This window comes from Lepidochelys kempii, chromosome 3 (assembly GCF_965140285.1).
Source record: "Lepidochelys kempii isolate rLepKem1 chromosome 3, rLepKem1.hap1, whole genome shotgun sequence".
Taxonomy (NCBI): Eukaryota; Metazoa; Chordata; order Testudines; family Cheloniidae; genus Lepidochelys; species Lepidochelys kempii.
In genome coordinates this window covers 41378235-41397766 of record NC_136382.1, presented here as the reverse complement: position 1 = coordinate 41397766, position 19532 = coordinate 41378235, and the positions used below count along the sequence as shown (strand labels likewise).

At 39.5% G+C, this 19532-nt stretch overlaps 1 protein-coding gene across 1 annotated transcript in view; it reads right to left on the bottom strand.

The window, feature by feature from the left end:
- Positions 1-6109: 6109 nt before the first annotated feature.
- DLGAP2 (DLG associated protein 2) overlaps positions 6110-19532 on the bottom strand; it is a 695707-nt gene continuing 682284 nt past the window's right edge. Inside the window, exons 13-15 of the mRNA XM_073336187.1 lie at positions 10404-10495; positions 8707-8859; positions 6110-6453 (exon numbers count right to left, since the gene is read on the bottom strand). Of these exons, the coding sequence (XP_073192288.1) occupies positions 6235-6453; positions 8707-8859; positions 10404-10495 (464 nt within the window). The 3' untranslated portion in view covers positions 6110-6234. The remainder of the gene's footprint in view (positions 6454-8706; positions 8860-10403; positions 10496-19532) is intronic.

Genomic DNA, 19532 nt, shown 5'->3' with positions numbered 1-19532 from the left:
TTGTAAATACAAGGAGGTGTGTTAATCTCAGTATCCTAGAGAAATTCAACGTTGGGCAAGTTTCCTTTTTACTTTCACTTTTACACATAGTGTCCTGAACATACTGTTGTGTAGTGTTTCAGCTCCTATATTTCACCTCAGAGATGGGTGCATTTCAGTGATGGACTAAGTGATCCCTATGCGTCTAGAGAACTTAATTCTAGCTAGGAATTTGGGTGTGCACATGAGCATGCCACAAAAATGTGGCATCACTTATGACGGATGATGGCTGCCCCTAATCTGCCCCCACCCAAATATTGCATAGAGGTTGTCTTATCAATCTTTCATAAAATGAACTGTTAGGGTCATAAAAGGTGTAATCAAAGAGCCTGGTCCACACACGTGCAAATGCCTGCTCTCTACATACAGTTTCAGAATATTTTATTTCTTTTTACTTCTACTTGTGGCCTTACTACAGTCCACAAGGGGGCAGCGAATAGAGCAGGTTTCTCCTATAATACAGGCATACATTGACTGCTTTTGCAGCAGATAGTCCAGATCATCCTCTGCTGAAAAAACCCATGGGAAGGAGTTCTGGTGGAGGAGATATCTGCTGAAGATCCCTAATGGAGATCCCTCCATATCATCCCTTGTGGGAGAGGGATGGTTTGCCTCAATGGAAAAGACTGAGAGGCGAGATAGAAAAAAACCTGGCAAACTTGTACTACCCACATACTCTGTGCCTTCAGCGCCGGTTGTGGCTCCTTCGTGAATCATTATCCAGTTCCCTGATAGCATAGCTCCTAATAGACTCTCCCTTGGCCACAGTGGCCCTAAAGACTATCAAGTATGAAGGAGAGGCCATAACCTGAGGATGTACTCTCTCTTCTGCCTAATTTCTTGAGGGACGACCATGTGCATTGCCCCCACCCCTGTTATGGTCATTCCTTTCTCTTGACTCATCCAATTTCTACCTCTTCCTCCTCCAGCCCAGACCCTGGACTATGCAAAGAGGCCTCCATACTGTTCTGAGGGGATTATAAAACTCCCTTTTGGTGTAGAGGGAAAGAGGACATGGTCTAGCCCTATACCAGTTAAACCACTTTCCCTGCATGAGCCAGAATTTTGCCAACCCTTTGCAAACCAGCTAGTAAAGTGCTTTGAGATCCTTCTGGATGAAAGGCACTATATAAATGTAAGTGTTGACCTCCCATACACCAGAGAAGCACCACTCTGAATATTAAAGGAGTTACTGATATTTGTCACCTGAATTTCAATTTATGTGTGACAGCATTGTCTAGTGATTTGCTCTGAAAGCAGTGCGGAGGAATAACTGACGACTGTTGAGCATTTTAACTCAACTATCAATCAGCATTTCTAAAGCCCCTCTCACAGTGGACTTTATGCTTTTATACAATATTAAAGGAGGCAGCTGTACGTAATTTCCTATTGGATAAATTCAGCCTTCAGATTAACATGCACAACACACAATGCAGTCAGACAGGCCAAACTCTGGCCTCCTCCACTGACATTAATTCTGTAGTCCAGGTGTAAACAGGAACAGAATTTGTCTCAGAATGTGCTGCATGCAAATGACTGAGATAAATCTGGTCCTTAGTTTGCTAATATAGCTACCAAGTATTCTAAATACGTACCGGAATAAAACAGTACAGGGACCTAACACAAAGTTGACGTTCAGAAGAGTTGGCAATGAGCAGTAGAACTGGATAATGTGTGTTGTGAGAGAGGAATGAACAAAAGAAGCCTAGGAAGAAAGAGAGGCTGTTGAGAAGCAAAAGTCAAAGAAGGATTCGGTGAGATTCCTGGTACATTTATGGCCGATAGCTAAACTACAGTGCATAGTCTCTTAGTAGTAAATTCTATCCCTTTCAATATCACCAGCTGAGTGGAAGTTTCCCCAATTTGTTGAATCAACAGTGTTAACGTAGTGAAAATTAGGGCACTGATTTACTGATACAGCAGGAGTTATGATTTAAAAAAAATAACTTGTGTTATATGAAGTGCATTATCTGTATGAAATCCACACACCTTCCTATTTATGCTTCAATTCTTTTCTAATTGACCTCAAATTTGACATACAGTGACAAAGTTTAAGCATGAACTAAAATGTAATTTTTGGTATTAAACTGTACAACATTTTCAGTTTTTACACACTGCCAAGGGCCATTCTGATCCAAGCTGTCAAGAAACAATAAAATGCATTTTAACTTATTTCAGCAATTTACAATGAACTTTAAATCTAAAAAAATATACAAAGCAAAAAATAAGTATAACACGTATCGAACCTTAAACCGGTCAGGTCTTGTTCCTACATCAAATATAATACTCTTGAGAATTCTGTTTATTATACTTGTGTTTTACGGACAATGAAATAACAAATGGTGGCTTTCTGTATCTTTCATCCTTTAGGGATAAAATCTAGTATACAAATGGCCTAGTTAATGAAATATTTTGTTGTTATGAGAATTCTGACTTTTAAAGATGTTCTAAGTATCTGTAGAGCATGAAGTCGCTAAGAAAGAGATATTCAGCTACACCTCTACCCTGATATAACGTGACCTGATATAACACAGGTTCGCATACAACGCGGTAAAGCAGGCCCTCCCCCCCTCCAAGGTCTGGGAGGCAGGAGCTGTGCAGGGGCACTTCTGGGGGACCTGCAGGCCCAGAGTGGCCCGGGTGATTAGCGGGGGGCCAGGAGCAGCCTGCTTCGCTTCCCTCACCGCGGCCCCAGCCGTGTCGCTCAGGGGAGGGACTTGGTGGAAGGGATTCCCCCTCCCCCCCGCACTCATCGGCGTGGCGGAAGTGAAGCAGCCCAGCCCCAGCCCGCGGAGTGGAGCTTCCCACTGCCGGCGGTGAGTGACTGTCAGGGGGCAGGGGTGTGGATGGTGTCGGGGCAGTCAGGGGACAGGGAGATTGTGTAGGGTGTGGGATCCTGGGGGTGATTAGGGACGGGGAGGTCTCTGGAGGGGGCGCCAGGGGACAAGGAGAAGGGGGGCCAAAGCAAGTTCGACATAACGCGGTTTCACATATAACGCGATAAGATTTTTTTGGCTCCTGCGGACCGCATTATATTGGGGTAGAAGTGTATTATGCTAATAGAACATTGTAAGTTACTGAATTTTCTCCTACATGGTCCTGTAATCCATTCCTATGCATGAAATGAATGCAATTTCCAGATTTGACAGGACCTCTCTATAAGCGATAGTTACTGAATACTGTGTATCTTATAGCAATGATTCAAGCAGATCGGGTGTGACTGACTTTCAACACAAGTATTATAAACATAATTTTATTTTTTCCAACTAATTAGATGTACAATACATAGGTAAACATGGCTTATCATCTGCCTTTATTGATAGAATGTTACCTGCACAACAAGTTGAATATATTGCACTTAAAAATGTAACATGCACAGATAATATTTTATCAGATTTAGCAGTAGGCATCTATTTTACTTTTAATTCTTCTTCTTTGGAACAAAGAGGTGGAACAGACAGGGAATCATACATATCCAAAGACTCACGGTGAGCATATTCCCATCATTGCATGGACATTGTAAAATTTAGGGTCTGATTTGCTCACACAGGTCTGTTTTAGCCAGACATTTAGAGTCCAATTTACTGATGACATACTAACATAAAATACCCCAAAATATTTACCAAAATCTGATGTGTAATTAAAACCTTTATGGACTGCTCCAAGTCAACATTATAACATAATCTGGTATCTAAATTTAACAGCTAGTCTAATTTTTACAATTGGACTTTACAAGTTCTGAATACTGACAGGTCAAATGCTGTTTGCCTTAATCATGTGATCCCTTTGTCTTATGTGGGATTACTGAAGTGAATAAAACAAGTGTGATTTAGCCTGGAAGTATCCAAGGAAATGAGATAAAACATATCAGGTGCCATAAATATATATATAGGTCTATTTTAAATTTCCTACATCTAGGAAATACACTGGCTTTATTTTCATGTGGATAGTTCTAATTCGCAGCTCCACTTAACATTAAATATCACTTTTAAAGACTAAAGATGCCAATAGGTATTTAACATTTGTATTTAAAATAGTACAACAAATATAGGAAGCAGCATCAATATTGTACACTACCCAGGATTCAGCTCTTTCCGTATACAGAAAACGCTTTGAACACCCTGGGGGGTGAGGGTATACTAAGTTTTCATTTATATAAGAATATTTTAGGGAGGGGTTTTTTGTTGTTGTTGTTTTTGGAAGGATATACATTCATCTTGGTTTTTGCTTCCAAATATAGTTTAAGGCTATTTGGTAAAATATATACCAGATATCAGGCTCAATTTACAGAGTTTTCTCCTTATAGAAACTTCTCAGCTATTCAACTCTAAAGATTCATATCTTGAAGCTAAACATGCTTATATCAGCTTTGCTCCAAAACCAGAACTCATGCTTAACAAAATGCTCAGAAGGAAAAAAAACAAAGAAACTATCCCCAGATTTGAAGCAATGTCAGATCTATGTAACCTGTGTTACTTAATGTTCTCAGTCATGTGGCAGGCTGCAGGGTGTACCAAGTACATATTTAAAGTGCTCATCAAGGTGAACAAACCAAAGTGCTGGAGTATAATTAAGTAGCTATTCTGCCTATGGTGAAGTACATAGTATTTGTTAAAGCAGTAAACAAAAAATGAGTTAGTTGGGATGATCTGTGCCATAGTATTCAGAGTAGCAGCCGTGTTAGTCTGTATTCGCAAAAAGAAAAGGAGTACTTGTGGCACCTTAGAGACTAACCATAGTTGTAATACTCTTTTGACCTAGAGCAGGAATCAGAACCCTGGTATCAGGATCTGTGGGTTATATCTTTTATTACATCTTTATCTGAAGATGTCTAAGAGCTGGGATGCTCAATTATGTTTGGGAAGGTAGATGAAGTGGAATAATACAATCTAAATTTATTTCAAATGAACATTTAAAGCCTCTTGATTGTCATGGTTCCTACTTTTCTCTTGTAATAATCAGAGGCTTGAAAAAATTACTTTCCTTATATTCCATGTCTGGAAGTCATTTTACAATCAAATCATTCCTTTAAGTCTGACACAAGCAAGAGAATCATCTTGCCTTAACTGATACTGCATAGGAAAAAGATTTCTGGAAAAAAAATGTAAACCACAGTTCACCTTTACCTTAAGATAACCATTTAAACTTAGATATACTTACCACTCACATTCATATTTCTTAAATTGGTTACAACATCACAACTGGCATTTTAAACAAGCAAATATTTTTTTCAAGGATACCCTGGAAACTCAATTGATATAGCATTTTGAGAGTTTAAAATATCACATGTAGCATAGCTTTTGAAATTAAAGAGAGAAGATTGTTGTAAAATAAAAAGTTAACACATAAAAGAACTGTTAAAATGCAATGAGTGTTCCAAAGGAGTAAGTATAACTGTTCTCTTTACACATCTTGCTACAGAAGATCTAACTTTTTAAGGCTTCCACTTTCCTTTCCCCATCACTCAAGTTTTCTTGCATTATAATTTTGCTTTGATTTCTGAATGTCGTTATACTGCTATCACAAACATTTCTCAGTGGGCATTCCCAATAGGACCTTGGTTCCTGATGAACTTCGGAGTTTTAGTGGCTGGATATTCCTGTTCATCTCCAGAAACTTGACTTGACATGAGAGGCCTAATGTTATTCTGCAGTAACAAAGATGGGTAGAATGGCAGAGCACATGGGCAAATATTTTAGCTGGGTTCAAGGAAAAGAAACTGGAGGTCAGAGAGATAAATGGGTTCTTTCTTTCCTGCACTTCACATTTGTAGCACCTTCTACTTGTATTAGCTAATGCCTCTAGTGAATGGTGAGATGCACCCATTTATAGTTTGTTATTCTTATCCTTAATTATCACACAATTTATAAAAATATAAATAACAAAAAAGTAAGCTGGGTTCCATCTCAAGAGGTGTTTCTTGTTGTCCTCTGAGAACATATTGGATAAGTCAGGTCTCAACAAGCCCTATCCATTGTAGCTGATTGTAAGTCAGACAATAAATACAAAAAGAAGTAGTTCTTGCAAGGAGCTCAGCAAACTCTGAGGAAATCAAAAGCATTCCACTGTGCTTATGGCACAAAGAACACAACAGCAAGGGCATATTCAGTGGAGAGAATGAGAAAAAATTACCAGGTAAGTGACAAACTGTACAAGCATTTGTTTTAAAAAAGGACACTCTGCAGCGCTCTGTCTTTAAAGCCGGGTTTGGGCTTCTGGGATATAGATCTCAATGCTGTCTGCCCGCTCTGTGGCTGAATTCTGCCGAAAGGAGGCTGCTCTCTTAGCAGCCATTAGTCGTCTTCTGGCTTCTTGACGTTGTCTGTCAGGTAGGTCAAGAGACTTTTCTCTCGTTATAGGGAATTTTCCTTTTGGGGGCTTCTTTGGTACTGGAGGAGGAACCTTCCTTTCTTCCTACAATGGTTATTGAAAATTGAAAAGTGAGTTAAATGTGAAAGGCACCATATCAATAAAACATGCACATTAGAGAAATGTCAATTGAAAAAATACTTGTCACACAACTAATAAACATGCTCAATTTATACTCTGAGATGAGCTAATTAATGTAAAACATTAATCACCATCAGTTCTGGGGACTCCGGGGGGGGAGGGGGCAGGAGGGACCAGCTATTGCAGAATCCAGTGCAAATTCCAATGCATTGCATTGCAGTACAATAGCACAGTATAAAGAGTGAATCTCCATTTACTCTCATTGCAGGTACTGTACACATGCATGCTGCAAACCTCACTTTCATGTTTGTGATAATTTTATTTTACCTGGCACATCATTATATCCATTATGTTCAGAAGCACAGGCTGATAAGAACTCAGTGTATCTGGATGTTCTGGTCCAATGAAAAGCCTGTCTAAGATTAGCAGGACAGGATTTTAATTAAATTAATCATACTGAGTTTAGCCTCAGCTGGGTATGAGATAGCAGCTGTGTATATATCTCTATTAGTTTAGTCTCCTCTCTGAATTGCAAAAAGGTAACGTACAAAAACAAACTAGACAGATTGAAATGTAGGGCTAATTGTTCCATACATCAGCCCAGAATACCTTAAAAAATCATATTGAGAAATTATTAGAATATAAAGTGATTCTTAATACATGTTTGTATAATGCTTGTGGTAGCTCAATTCTGCAGCTATTAAGCCTGATATTGTTTTGAAAAATGAAATGCAGATTTTATTTCAAAATTTGGATCTCCTATTTTGACTCATTTGCTGAGTGGGGCTGTGAACTGAAAGCTTTGGATGATATGTATCCTCCTGCATCAGTGGCATTGTTATCATGATGCAGCTTTCCGCCATTGGTACATGTTAATGCTGCAATAATTATCGATACAGTGGGTCACTATTTACATAGGACACACTGGTAAATTGTTAATTTAATCCACTGCAAGACCTATGTCATAAAGATCTTTTGAGGGGCATGAATTGTGTAGGTTTTCTTATTGCAACTGGTGAACCTAATAGTCAAATGCACTTATCACTGGTTAGATTTTACAGTATTTGGCAGTCTTGTTCCAACTTTCCAAATTAAAGGACTTATTGCAGAGTCCTGAGAGGGGACACAGGCACCGTTCTTCCTGAAAGCACGTTCTGCCAGAGTGCTTTGTTTTTATTTGCTATTTTCAGCCAGGAGCACTACATCCCAGTGCCCTTCCTCCCATCTTCTCTCTCTTTACTAGGATTTAGTTTCCTCCTTAGACAATCACCAATGCTGCCACTATAATCATCTTTTACTTTCACCCCCACCATCAGCAAAAGCGAAACTCCCTACCCACCAGCTACCTGGCCAAGCAACTCAAGATGAGGAGCAGGCAGTTATACTAAATGCCTGAAGAAGTGAAAGAGCACATCAACTTCTGACAAGATGCCTCCAGTCGCATTCCAAAACCAAATAAGTATTCAGTTGGGGCCAGCTTCACTGACTCTAAGCTAAAGACACCCTCCCTGTTTGTACAATATTGTAATCAGCAGAGATGCAGCCAGGAGCGTAAAGAAGAAAGCAGATACACAGCAATATTGCCACTGTGGCTCATTTGCAATCTGTGCTGCTACTGGTGTGAACAAGGGGGGCCGCAGGGATGTGGAGCCTGAGAGCCCAAGTGCAGACAGCATGAAATTCACAAGGATGCAACCTCTATCCACACAAGGTTCACAGGCTGATCTGCAGTCCTCGAGATTCTCAGAGGGGATGGTGCACAGCCCCAGAGAGCCAGAGATCTTGGGGAGTCAGATCTCCCCATTAGGAAGGAAGTAGAGGATGCAGTCCCCAGATATTAACTGCTCACAGTGTGACAGCATGAGGGACTTTATTTCAGTTGCATTTTCAATCTGAATGAATCAGAGCATCTTTCAATTCCAATCATTTGTTATCAGAATTCAAGGGGCCAAATGACAGTGACTAGGCACAGGGCTGGTAGGGATATTTATACCTTTATTATTTATATCTTACAATTTAAACCAAAAATGGGAGAAGAAAGTAAAAATAAACCTCAAGGCCCTGATTCTGGACAGTGTTGTCTGTTAATGAGGCAATGGAAAATAGTCACTTTCTATTTTCAGGTTTGAAACCAATCACTTTCTGGACTGACTGTAACACCAGGAGGCCTTATCACTATAATCTGAAGGGAAATTTTATTGTATCTGGCCTGCTTACCTTCCTTTCAGGTGATTCTGTTAGTTTCCATTCATTGAGTTTCAGCTGGTGCAGTTCATCAAACTTCATGCTGACGTCTTCAATTGAAAGCTGCAATAAGTCCCAGAATCCTGCTAGGTCCTGGGAAGTTGGCCTTGGCATGGCACTGGGGTCCTGACATATGCACAATAGAGAAAATATAAATAGACCGGAAGCCACTGAACAACGTTCTTTAAAGCACCTTTGTATACAGTTGAAAATGCCTGGTGACCGTTTCTATTGTTACAGTGATACACAGTGCTAAGGCAATGTAAATTATGAGGCTGGGAACTGTGACTGAAAATATGTGCCTCGCATACAACCCCAAAATCTATGAGTTATACATTATACACTGATTCTTGTAGCTTGTGCAGATTCTTGTGCAAAGCTGACCTGCACTTTTAAAATGTAGTAAGCTGTCATACAGACTATGTTTGCGGATCATTACAGAGGAAGGAGAACATGAGAAACCAATTTTTTTTATCCCACTAGTGATATCTGAGTAGAAGACAAAAATAATCATGTTATGAATTAATTTCGAGCTTATGCTTACTGTTGCTATTACATTTTCTCAGGTCTTAGGGTTTATGTACAGCACAAATATCTTATCTAAGACATTTTAAAAGTTCTATTGGTTGGTCCCAAAAGGGCTGGGCAAGCTCTTCCCTCAAGATATTTTGATTAGGTAGTTTCTGTGCCAAGGGCAGGCAGTATGACTTAATGGACAGCCAATAATAGTGGTAATGAATTGGCCTGAAGACCTTCATCTCATTATGAATCCATTTGGGTACTAAAGGGAAATTATATAAGAAAAGCTATTATGGGGACATAATCCTTTGCTGTGTAGGCATTTTCTTGAGAGTGCTATTCCAGGTAGGGACCAGCTGGACAACTTTAGAGAGAGATGGCCTGAGTGGTAAGGATCTCTGTGAAGACAGCAGTAAGGAATCTTTCCCTCTAGGCCTCAGAGCAGCCGTGGAGACAATCTACAACCACCACATTAGACCTTTGCCTGCAGCAGCCTCCACACACACTGTAGCCCAGTCTGTGGGGAGTCAATGGCTTGTGAATGCCAAATGCCAAAGTCAAATGCGTTCATTTCCCATTGACTTGACAGGATCAGACCTGTATATATGTAATTATATAACCAAAACACATGCCAATTCTGTTCTCTTTGTACTGCAACTTTAAATCAAGGGAAGTCTTCTCTTCCCTACTACTAAGGTGGCTGCCATTCTCAGTTTAGATACAGAATATTACAAAATGAAGTCACTGTGTTTTCTGTCTCACAGAGAGTTTATATTTGTTTATTTTCTTTAATCTGAAATAAAAGTTGCCTAGCCTGAAATTACGTTTACTCTGTGGGAAAAATAAGAAGCTCCATTCTATATTTTTATGGCCAGACTCAGCTTAAGAAGAAAAAAAGAGAGTTCTAGGACAAATAAGGGCCCTGGGAACCCTCCAAAGTGAAACGGCAGGACTTGTACAACTTTATGCAGGTGCAGTAACTAGATGGTTAAATTTGGCTCTGAACTGGAATGTTAAAACCAATTTTTTGTGGATCAATGTAGGTATCAACTTGCTTAAACTATCCAGTAATATGTATGCCATGCAGTTGTAGCTGCCAGTCCCAGGATATTGGAGGGATTAGAGAGAGGTGGGTAGGGATATTGACTTACCAGATTCTGTTGACAAAGCCAATAAAACTGCTGGAATTTCTGAGACATAAGGAGCTGAGCACTTCCAACAGCACTTCGGATCTTACCTAGAACTGAACAAGTAGACAGGTTTTTGCCAACCGGTGTCTTTGAAGCAATGTTAATGCAAAACTGTGATGAGATACAAGTACTGAGTTGAACTCCTATTATTTCAGAATATTAGTAACTATTTTGTTATGTTTTAGAGACTATGTAGACAAACTACTTCTGAGGAAGATGCAGTTATCAGAAGACTCTGAGGCTGTGTATAGCATTATACCCAACCTCCCTGCTCCCCTGGCAATAATAAACAATACATTACTAATTGGAAAGAATGCAGGGACGGTTAACGTAGGAAAAGAGGGCAAGCCTAACACTGTCTCCACTTCCTAGGAAATCAAAGATTTGAGAAAATATTAAATAACTTGCTGAGGCAGGCACTCAGATTTTAGTTTTAAGGCAAACCTTGATTTATACAGTAAATGACAAAACCAAAGCTCAGTCCCAAGGGTCATCATCCTGAAGTTATTTTAGCAAATGCTTTAGTCCCTATCCAGCAAAGCACTTAAGTATGCACTTAACTTTAAATACTTCAGCAGCCCATGAAAGTCAATAAGACCAGTGGATTGTCACAAGCACTGTTCTAAATTGTTATTCAACTCCACAGTCCATCAGTTTTTCTAACCTTATCTCACAAGCATCATCAGGCACAACTAACAATCTGGAGCTCAACCCAATAATATCTTTACTCCACAGTGGAATATGATTTATTGATGATGCTAACAGGCTTGGGATCAGGGCCTAAGAGCACATCGTAGGCAGCAGGGCTCTGTTAACTAGCCAGGGCTTATTCCATGCATTAACATTCTAGTAACTAATTAAAGTACTACATCTTTCTAAAGCACAGTCTCTATAAAATATTAAGTGCTAGCTCATGTGTTAATATCTTAATATAAAATAATTATGAATCAAGAACAATATTGTATTAGTTTTCCTTAAAACATTGTTTTATACTGAAAAGAGACTTTGTAAAATGGCATTCACAAAAACAACAAGGAGTCCGGTGGCATCTTAAAGACTAACAGATTTATTTGAGCATAAGCTTTCGTGGGTAAAAACCCCACTTCTTCAGATGCCTGGAAATGCATTCTGGACTTCTTTGTTAATTGTCTTTGAATGATGTTAATACTAAATTTGCCCAGTTTATGGGTAAAAAGATGATGCCTGCCTTGTAAACCCAGTCTGGGAATCTCACAATCAAAATGTTCTCTCTCCTGGTGAAATCCAACCCCCACTGGAGTTTTGCCATTGATTTCAATGAAGCCAGGATTTCACCCTCTACCTCTGAAAGCTCAAATGATAAAGATCCTTCACTTGGAACTACACTAACAATTCTGTGGATGCTGCCCCGACCCTGATCAGAACCCAGTACCCTACTACAAGAACCTCAGAGGAACCTGAGCCTGAATGCCTCCCAGAGATCTTCCTGGAATGGTGCAGGTACATGTTGACCCATACTTAGGACTATCCATAAAGGCCCAAATTAAACAGAGCACCTAAGCATATGAGCTTACCTTAGAGACTAACAAAGCATATGAGCTTACCTTAGAGACTAGCAAATTTATGTGTAGCTCACGAAAGCTTATGATCAAATAAATTTGTTAGTTTCTAAGGAGCCACAAGTACTCCTTTTCTTTCTACCAAATTCAGTAAACCCTACTATACTGATTTGTGCCAGTCTTGTAGAGGTCTAGAATGATATTTCAGCAGTGCTAGAAACAAAGGACTGAAGCAGATACTATATCAGAAGTACACTGCAACACATCACCTTTCAAAAGTTAGCTCTTAGCAGGGGGTAACATGTTATAGCACTGGGATTGGTGAACCAATATGTATTATTAAGAGCCTACCTTTTGCTACAGTCTTTCTTAACTTTATTTACATTTAAATAAGTAAATCATACTTAGAAAGTTATAACAAGTGAGAATCTCTCTTATTCATGTTTCTCAGCTTTACTGTAATTAAATTAAGTATTGAAATACTTCAGTTCATAATCTTTAGCACAGAATTAATACACAGCCAAAACCTTGTTATTAATTTCATGCATTGGGGAGTTATTCTGATGAGTGCAGATTGATTATCTCCATGAAGGGATGATGAATGTTAGAGACTGTAGAGGTTGAGATGTTTGTAATCCTTAGAAAGAATTTTGCTAATCAATGAACGATGATGAAATTAACCAACATATCTATCAATTCCATATAAGAAAAACCTACTAAGAGAAAATCAAGGTTGTACAGTTAACCACTCAAAAGTCAGGAAATGGTCATGCAACTTTAGCTCTGTTCCCTCATGAGTGTGAATTACAATACACTCTTTAATTAATTAACTAATCTTCTCCCATTGAGTACCACTATTTAGGACCCTGCTCGTGCTCCATCTGAAGAGAATGGGAATTGTATCACTGACTTCAACAGGAATAGGTTCAGGTCTTATAGAGAGATTGTGAAAGTTATTTGTATACAAGATGCACAAATAATGCCACAGAAACTTTTCCACATGGACCAAGCATGTTATAATACTGCAGAAAAAAATCCTGTGTGATGCTAGATCATATTATTTGGGATATATGATGTAATCATACAATCGAATACAGTTCTATATCACATGTGCACAAAGGGGTAGATAAAGGTTATACAGATTTACACAAAAGTAACCATGATTCTGCTTAAGCGCTACTCCCCGTAGGTTAAAATAGTTCTGCTCAGTTGCAGTCGATATGATAATAATGAGGAAACTACACATAATAAATGTGTTACTGAACCTCTTAAAACACTATCGTTTTTTAATTCTCAGGCATTAACATCTAAGTTATATATAATACATATATATGAAATCATAATTCTATATGAAAGTTGTCATTTTGATTGTAATCTACTTCTAATTTTTTGTGCTTGTGAGTAAATTATATTTAGTACTTACTATATAAATTTTTTTTAAACTTAAATCTTCTTACTGAACTGCAAACCTCGTTCACAACACACATGTTTTTTAGCACTATGTATAGGTTTGTTAGTCTGGGATGGCATTTTATTGCAGCACAAGTTGTGTCAGTTAAAAATGTCAAATAGTGTAACTGTCAAATATGTCTATTTTAGTTCAATAAGTTGTATAACCATGAGAATGGAAGATTAAAAATATATGACATATGTCAGTGGGGTGGTTTGGAAATCAGAACTAAACCTTCCTCTACTGAGTCAGTGGGAGTTTTGCCATTGACTTTAACAAGCACAGAATCAGGCCTATGCCATGAATCTTACATAATTGATAAAGTACACTACAGAGTCTTGACTACACACCAAACCATTGACATTCTAGCTGCTTTTTAAAAATGAAAGTGGGGAGCCGCTGTCTCAAATCTGCAGTGAAATCTTACAGGGCACGCTCAAAAGCACGACACACTTAATTTTAGCGTGAGTAATCCCACAGCTTTTCATGCTATTGAGATGTTACCTAACTGACAAATTTCCATGGAATTAATCTTACATTATGTCTACTGTCACAAAAGTTGCACAATGGAATCCTTGTGAACAGAATGAGAATATATGTAGATCCACTTTCCAGCTAACTGAAGGAGGATTCAAAGAGGGGCAGAACACTTAATGTGCTAAGAGAGATTCTTAGATTCCTTACACAGTGTTTTATTGGCTTTAAAATACTGTTTTGGGGAAACAAAGATATTCTTTAGCCATTTAATTTTTTATTTAAATTCCAACAGATGCTGATGGACTGGATACCTGAACAGGAAAGGGAAAATATGTAAGTAAGCTTTTTAGTTAAAATAAAAGTATAACTTTTACTTAGAATAAGACACCTGGAAAGCTTTCTTATTAATTGGTGGACATAACAAAATATACTAATTGAGATTTTCAGAGCAGTATAGGGGATTTAGCCACACCTCTTTAATTAATTTTAATATATATTGCTAAATTTCCTGCACTGCTTGGGAAATGTGAACCATTTCATTTAGGAAATGTGTCTCCAAAGCATGGATTCAAGATGAACAAGAGCCCAGTTGCAGACTGAGCTTGCTCCCCTCCTGTCCAGGCATCAAATATTATGCTAATCCCTTCATTGGGAAAGCAATTTTCCCCTCCACTGGGCAGTGTTAGCTTTTAAAAGCTCTAGAGGGCTGCATCCAATTTTCATCATTGTGGGGAAGGGTCACTTCACTGTGGCCCAAGACTGCTGTGGTGAGAAGGGAAGGCAAAGTAAACTTGTTCATTTCTAATGAGAATCTTGCTTTGCTACTGTTAGTATTTGTAACATGCTGCTGGGGATACCCAGAATTGTGAGACACTGTGTTACCTCTCTTCCTCAGCAAGAGTGAGCTTTGCTGGCAGTTAGACTGTGTGTCAGCTCCCGGTCACCCTAATCTGTCTCCTTCACCAGCAAACTGCTCCAGGCTTGCCTGGCCCAGATCTTGCCTAGCAGGTAACGATCAATAAACTTCAGCCCGAGTGCCTCAGAGATGTTTCTCTGCAATGCACAGCCCCTACCACTGTGCATCCACAGACAATATTAAGATTGCTGCTCTGTTAATTAGTCAGTACATCACATCTTATTAATTTAACTGGGGTAGATACACCCTTCCCTTCAAACACAGCACAGAACTGGCTTATAATAAATGTAAAACAAGTTTACTAACAAAAGAGCATGGATTAAGTGATACCAACTAAAAGAGATAAAAAGTAGAGATAGTTACAAGCAAATAAAAGTGAAAACATGCATCTGAAAGTCTAAACTTTAATGTAGCAAGTTACAGTCTTTGTTCAAAAAGGTTTATTTTACCCCCAGTCTCTTACCCAACTTTTTACTGGCCAGGACACATCACAGATATCAAATCACTTGGTTTCTTTGTCTCCTAAGGTGAAGGATCAAGATGGAGTATCTCTGTGTTCCTTATATCCCAAAGGGATGTCTCTGTCTTACAAGTCAGGACGGCCTCCTGGGGGCTCAGTCTGCTCTCTCGAGTTCAGGACCAGGATAACCCCTGCTAGTTTAGCAATGGCTTTGTTTACTGCTAATATGTAAATTGAGGTCAATCCACATTCCTTTGTCTAGCATAGACCTGTTTATCGCCTTTACCTAGATTAGGCTGTCTTGTCTTAAACATGCTCTAGTAACATCATACAGAGGGAATTTCTAACTTCACATATAAGGTTAACACATGCATTTTATAATAGTATTAATAATCAGCAGGTTCCTAGCTTTCACATGATACCTTACAAGGCATACTTTGTACAAATATCATTGCAGTTGTATGTAGGGTGTGACTACAGGTGTGCCTAGGGTCACAGTATTTTGCTGCAGATAACCATCTCGTCCCTGAAAATCCAGAGTGGTGCAAATCTATGGGTGCTGCAAGGTAGGTGGAGCGTCTGGTATATAGGTCTTTGTGTGGATTCTGGAGAAACTTGGAAGGAACAGCAGCATGGGAAGGGAGAAAGAGTAACAGGTAACCACAGAAAAGGGGCTCCACCAAGACCTGGAAAGTAGAAGGAATAGTAGCAGAAACAGGTGAGGGAAGGCAAGAGGGAAAGCTGGAGAATCGGAACAGAGGCATGCAAGCAGGATGGGAAAAAAGTAGTGAGGAAAAGGTAGGCATGAGGTGGAATAAGGGTCATGGGAGCAAAACAGGTGGTCGTGGGTGAAGCGAATGTGTCGAGATGATGAGTCAGGAACATATCAAGAAGGTGGGGGAACTGATCAGAGAAGCTAGGAGGAGACGCAACACTGTAAAAGAGGGATAGTCTGCAAGAGAGGAGGAGATGCTGCTTTCTGGCTGTGTAAGAATCAGGATTGCAGTGCAATAGGACCTACCACGAGAAATCCAAATATATACCTTCCACCTGGAGGAATCTACTGTCTTATGGACTGAAGTGGTTACAAAATGAATCAAGGTAGTTTGAACAGTAAATTTCATTCCAAATCTTTCCAAGTCTTGTTTTTTTTTCATACAGAATTCCACAAATAGTAGACTATTTTTTAAAAGTTTGCATTTTAGGCCTACACACACAAGTTGCCCTGATATATGTAAAGGTGTGATTTTAAATCAGTTTAGTTAATTCAGTAAAACTTTGTGTGTGGACACTTAAATTAATTTAAAGTTGGTTTATATCCATTTAGCTGGCCCTGCAAATTTACAGGGCCAAGCTAAGCTGATATAAGTCTGTCCACTCAGGAGTTTTCACTAGTTTAATTAACCAATTTAACTAACTTGGTGCAAACTGATATACAGACAAGCCTTTAGTGGGTCTTGAAAGCTGCCAGATTCACAACACTAGAATTTAACTCCTGCCAGTATATTTAGCAATTCAATAGATCCAGCTCAGGTAGTAGCAATGTAGATCTTCTCCACAGTGCTCTGCTAATATGCCTCTCCCATCTAACCTAGAGACACTGCCTCAGGGGCCAAAGGGTATCATAGTTGCCATACCCATTCAGTGGCCTCTCACATCAGCAACAAGCGAGCCAATGGTTGAGGTACTTTGTGATATGGAGAATTTTGCCCAAGAAACGCATTGCCACTGACAAGTAATTTTCACCCAAAGCCCTGAACATCTGGAATCAGAGTGCAGTGACATTTGGGCTGTCTTAGGCATTCACTGCGTGTAATTCACCATAGTACTTGGGAATTGGGTACAGTATCTAGACTAGGTTGGGTGACTACACTGAGGCAGAATGAAAATGCTTTTGGACTAGGCATACTTATTTAGGGTACTGTATGAACTGTAAATGTATCTGAGTGTTTATCTACTTTCCCTCATCTCTTAATTTCCATATATTTGAATGTTTGGGTGCTTTGGCTGTTGGTTTGGCTTTCCACTGTAACATTCCTTGTTGTGCTACTCCTGGAGGTATTCTGTGCCTCTGTGTGTGTGTAGAATTCATGTCCCCCCACAGATTTTTTTTTTCTCCACAGAAAATACATTCTGACAAAGAGTCACTGCAGTTATGCCTTTTGCCCATCAGGGGCCTCTGTAGCACCAGAACAGAGGGCAACCGGCTCACTGGCCGTAGCAGTGAGCTATGGAGGAAGGAAGGAAGAGGAGGCTGTGTTCTTCACAGCGCCCTGCTCCTGGGGCCAGGTCAGGAGGCACATATGGGTGGGGGGATAGACAGAGCAGGGTACGTGGGGTTGTTGGGGGGGTCACATAGACTGGGGTTCAGAAGGGCTAGTGGAGTGTCATAACCTGGGGTGGGGGCTGAATGGGAGTGGGGAGAGGGATGCAGGGACACATGAGGACACAGGCAGATGTGCCTGACTGATTGGGAGAGGCTAGGGGTCAGCCAGGCTCTGCATGGGGGAGGCTCCCCAACTCCCTAACAATCCCTTCCCTCCAAAAAAACCCAAAAAATCTGTTCCATACTTCTCTCACACCGAACAACCCTCCTGGTTCACTCCCAGGCTCCTTTCCAGAAATTATTTCCCCCTCCGTCAGCTCCTCTGTTACCCCTGACTCCCCCAAGCCTTTGCACTGCTTCTTAGGGGTGCAGGAAACTCTTTTCTGTATTGTAGTTTAAATGAAGTATTATTCAAAGTTCTGTATTAATATGCCTAGTAAGGAATCTATTTGTAAAAAAAAAAATCCCGAATCTTTTTTATCATCTGTATTGTTACAGACATACTTGTTGACAAGTATTTTGAAATAAATTACCAAAATAACTGAAACTGGCATGATCATATTGTGTTATTTTGACACATAACATATGCAGAATTTTGCAGAACTTTAAAATATTGTGCACATCATTTTAAATTTTTTACTGCAGAATTCCCTCAGGCATAACAATGCACATAGGTAGTGTCTGCTCGTTAATTTCCAGGTTCTGAAGAAACAGGACAAATGTGGAACTTAAGAGTACCACAGTATTCCTGGCTCCCATGCCTCTCCCTATGTTGTGGTGTGGTGTCTTTAGCTCCCACAACTCTCAGTGCCCTGCATAGCTTACTTACTCACTGCCTTATTTTGCAAGTCTCCCAGCTGCCATTAGAAATCACTCCCCTGCTGCACTCTGAGGACCACATGGCTCCTCACTCTCCTTGTGCTGTGGAGCTCTGGAACATGGATAGCGATCTTCTCATTACCACCCCTCCAACAGTAGTAAGCCTAACGTAGTTTCCTGAATGCAAAACTGAGACTCTAATTGCTGTTGTTTAGAAACACATATCTTTGCAAAATAGCGTGGGCCACTTTTCCAGTGAACATGGTCAAATGACTTACCCTGGAAACAGCCAGAATTTCCTAACTATAAAAACACCAATATCTACCCACATAAATAATAAATGACATTTACAGAAATAAATGCACTCGTATAATTTACTGTTAACTGAGCAAATAAATAAGTAAATAGATAAATAAAGAGAGGGACTTTGAGACATGAAAGGTTATTTTTGGTGCAGTGATTATTCTTTCCTTCTCAATGAGTGAAGATCTTAAAACAACATTATGGGAGAAAGGCTACAGTAAAAGAAAAAAATCAATAGGGCAATCAAACAGTTTTCTAAGATCTCAAGGCTATTGTCCTAACACACAAAGTGAAATTGCTTTTTAAAACATAACTCTATTTTAAGCCCTCTTTTTCAAGATTATCTGTGAAATATAAATGGTTGTGTAAAGTACGAGGTTCGCCTATGGGATATACATCTATATCTGCACTTGTGGTACAATTAATAGATCTGACACTCAAATAAGGGATTCAGCATTAACAGTGACATTTTGAATGGGCAAACTCTGCTGTGAAGTTTCTTGGGTATAGTATGTTCCAGTGGAAGATGAAAAAATACACTTGGCTGCCTCTGGCCCAGGCACTTCTGATTATTTTCTTCATGGATCTGCCAAATGTTTAAATACATCAAGATAAATTTCATGCTGGGTTATCACTAAACCTGGGGTATGGTAGATAGAATAGCACTCAGTCTGCCAAGGCCTAAATGTGGGATGCAGTGTGTGAAAAAGACCCCAAAATGAATAAAATTATTCATGCAGAAGACTCAAAATGCTGTGGAATTCATTCCTTTAATATAAGTAACTCTGTTGATAACTTCAT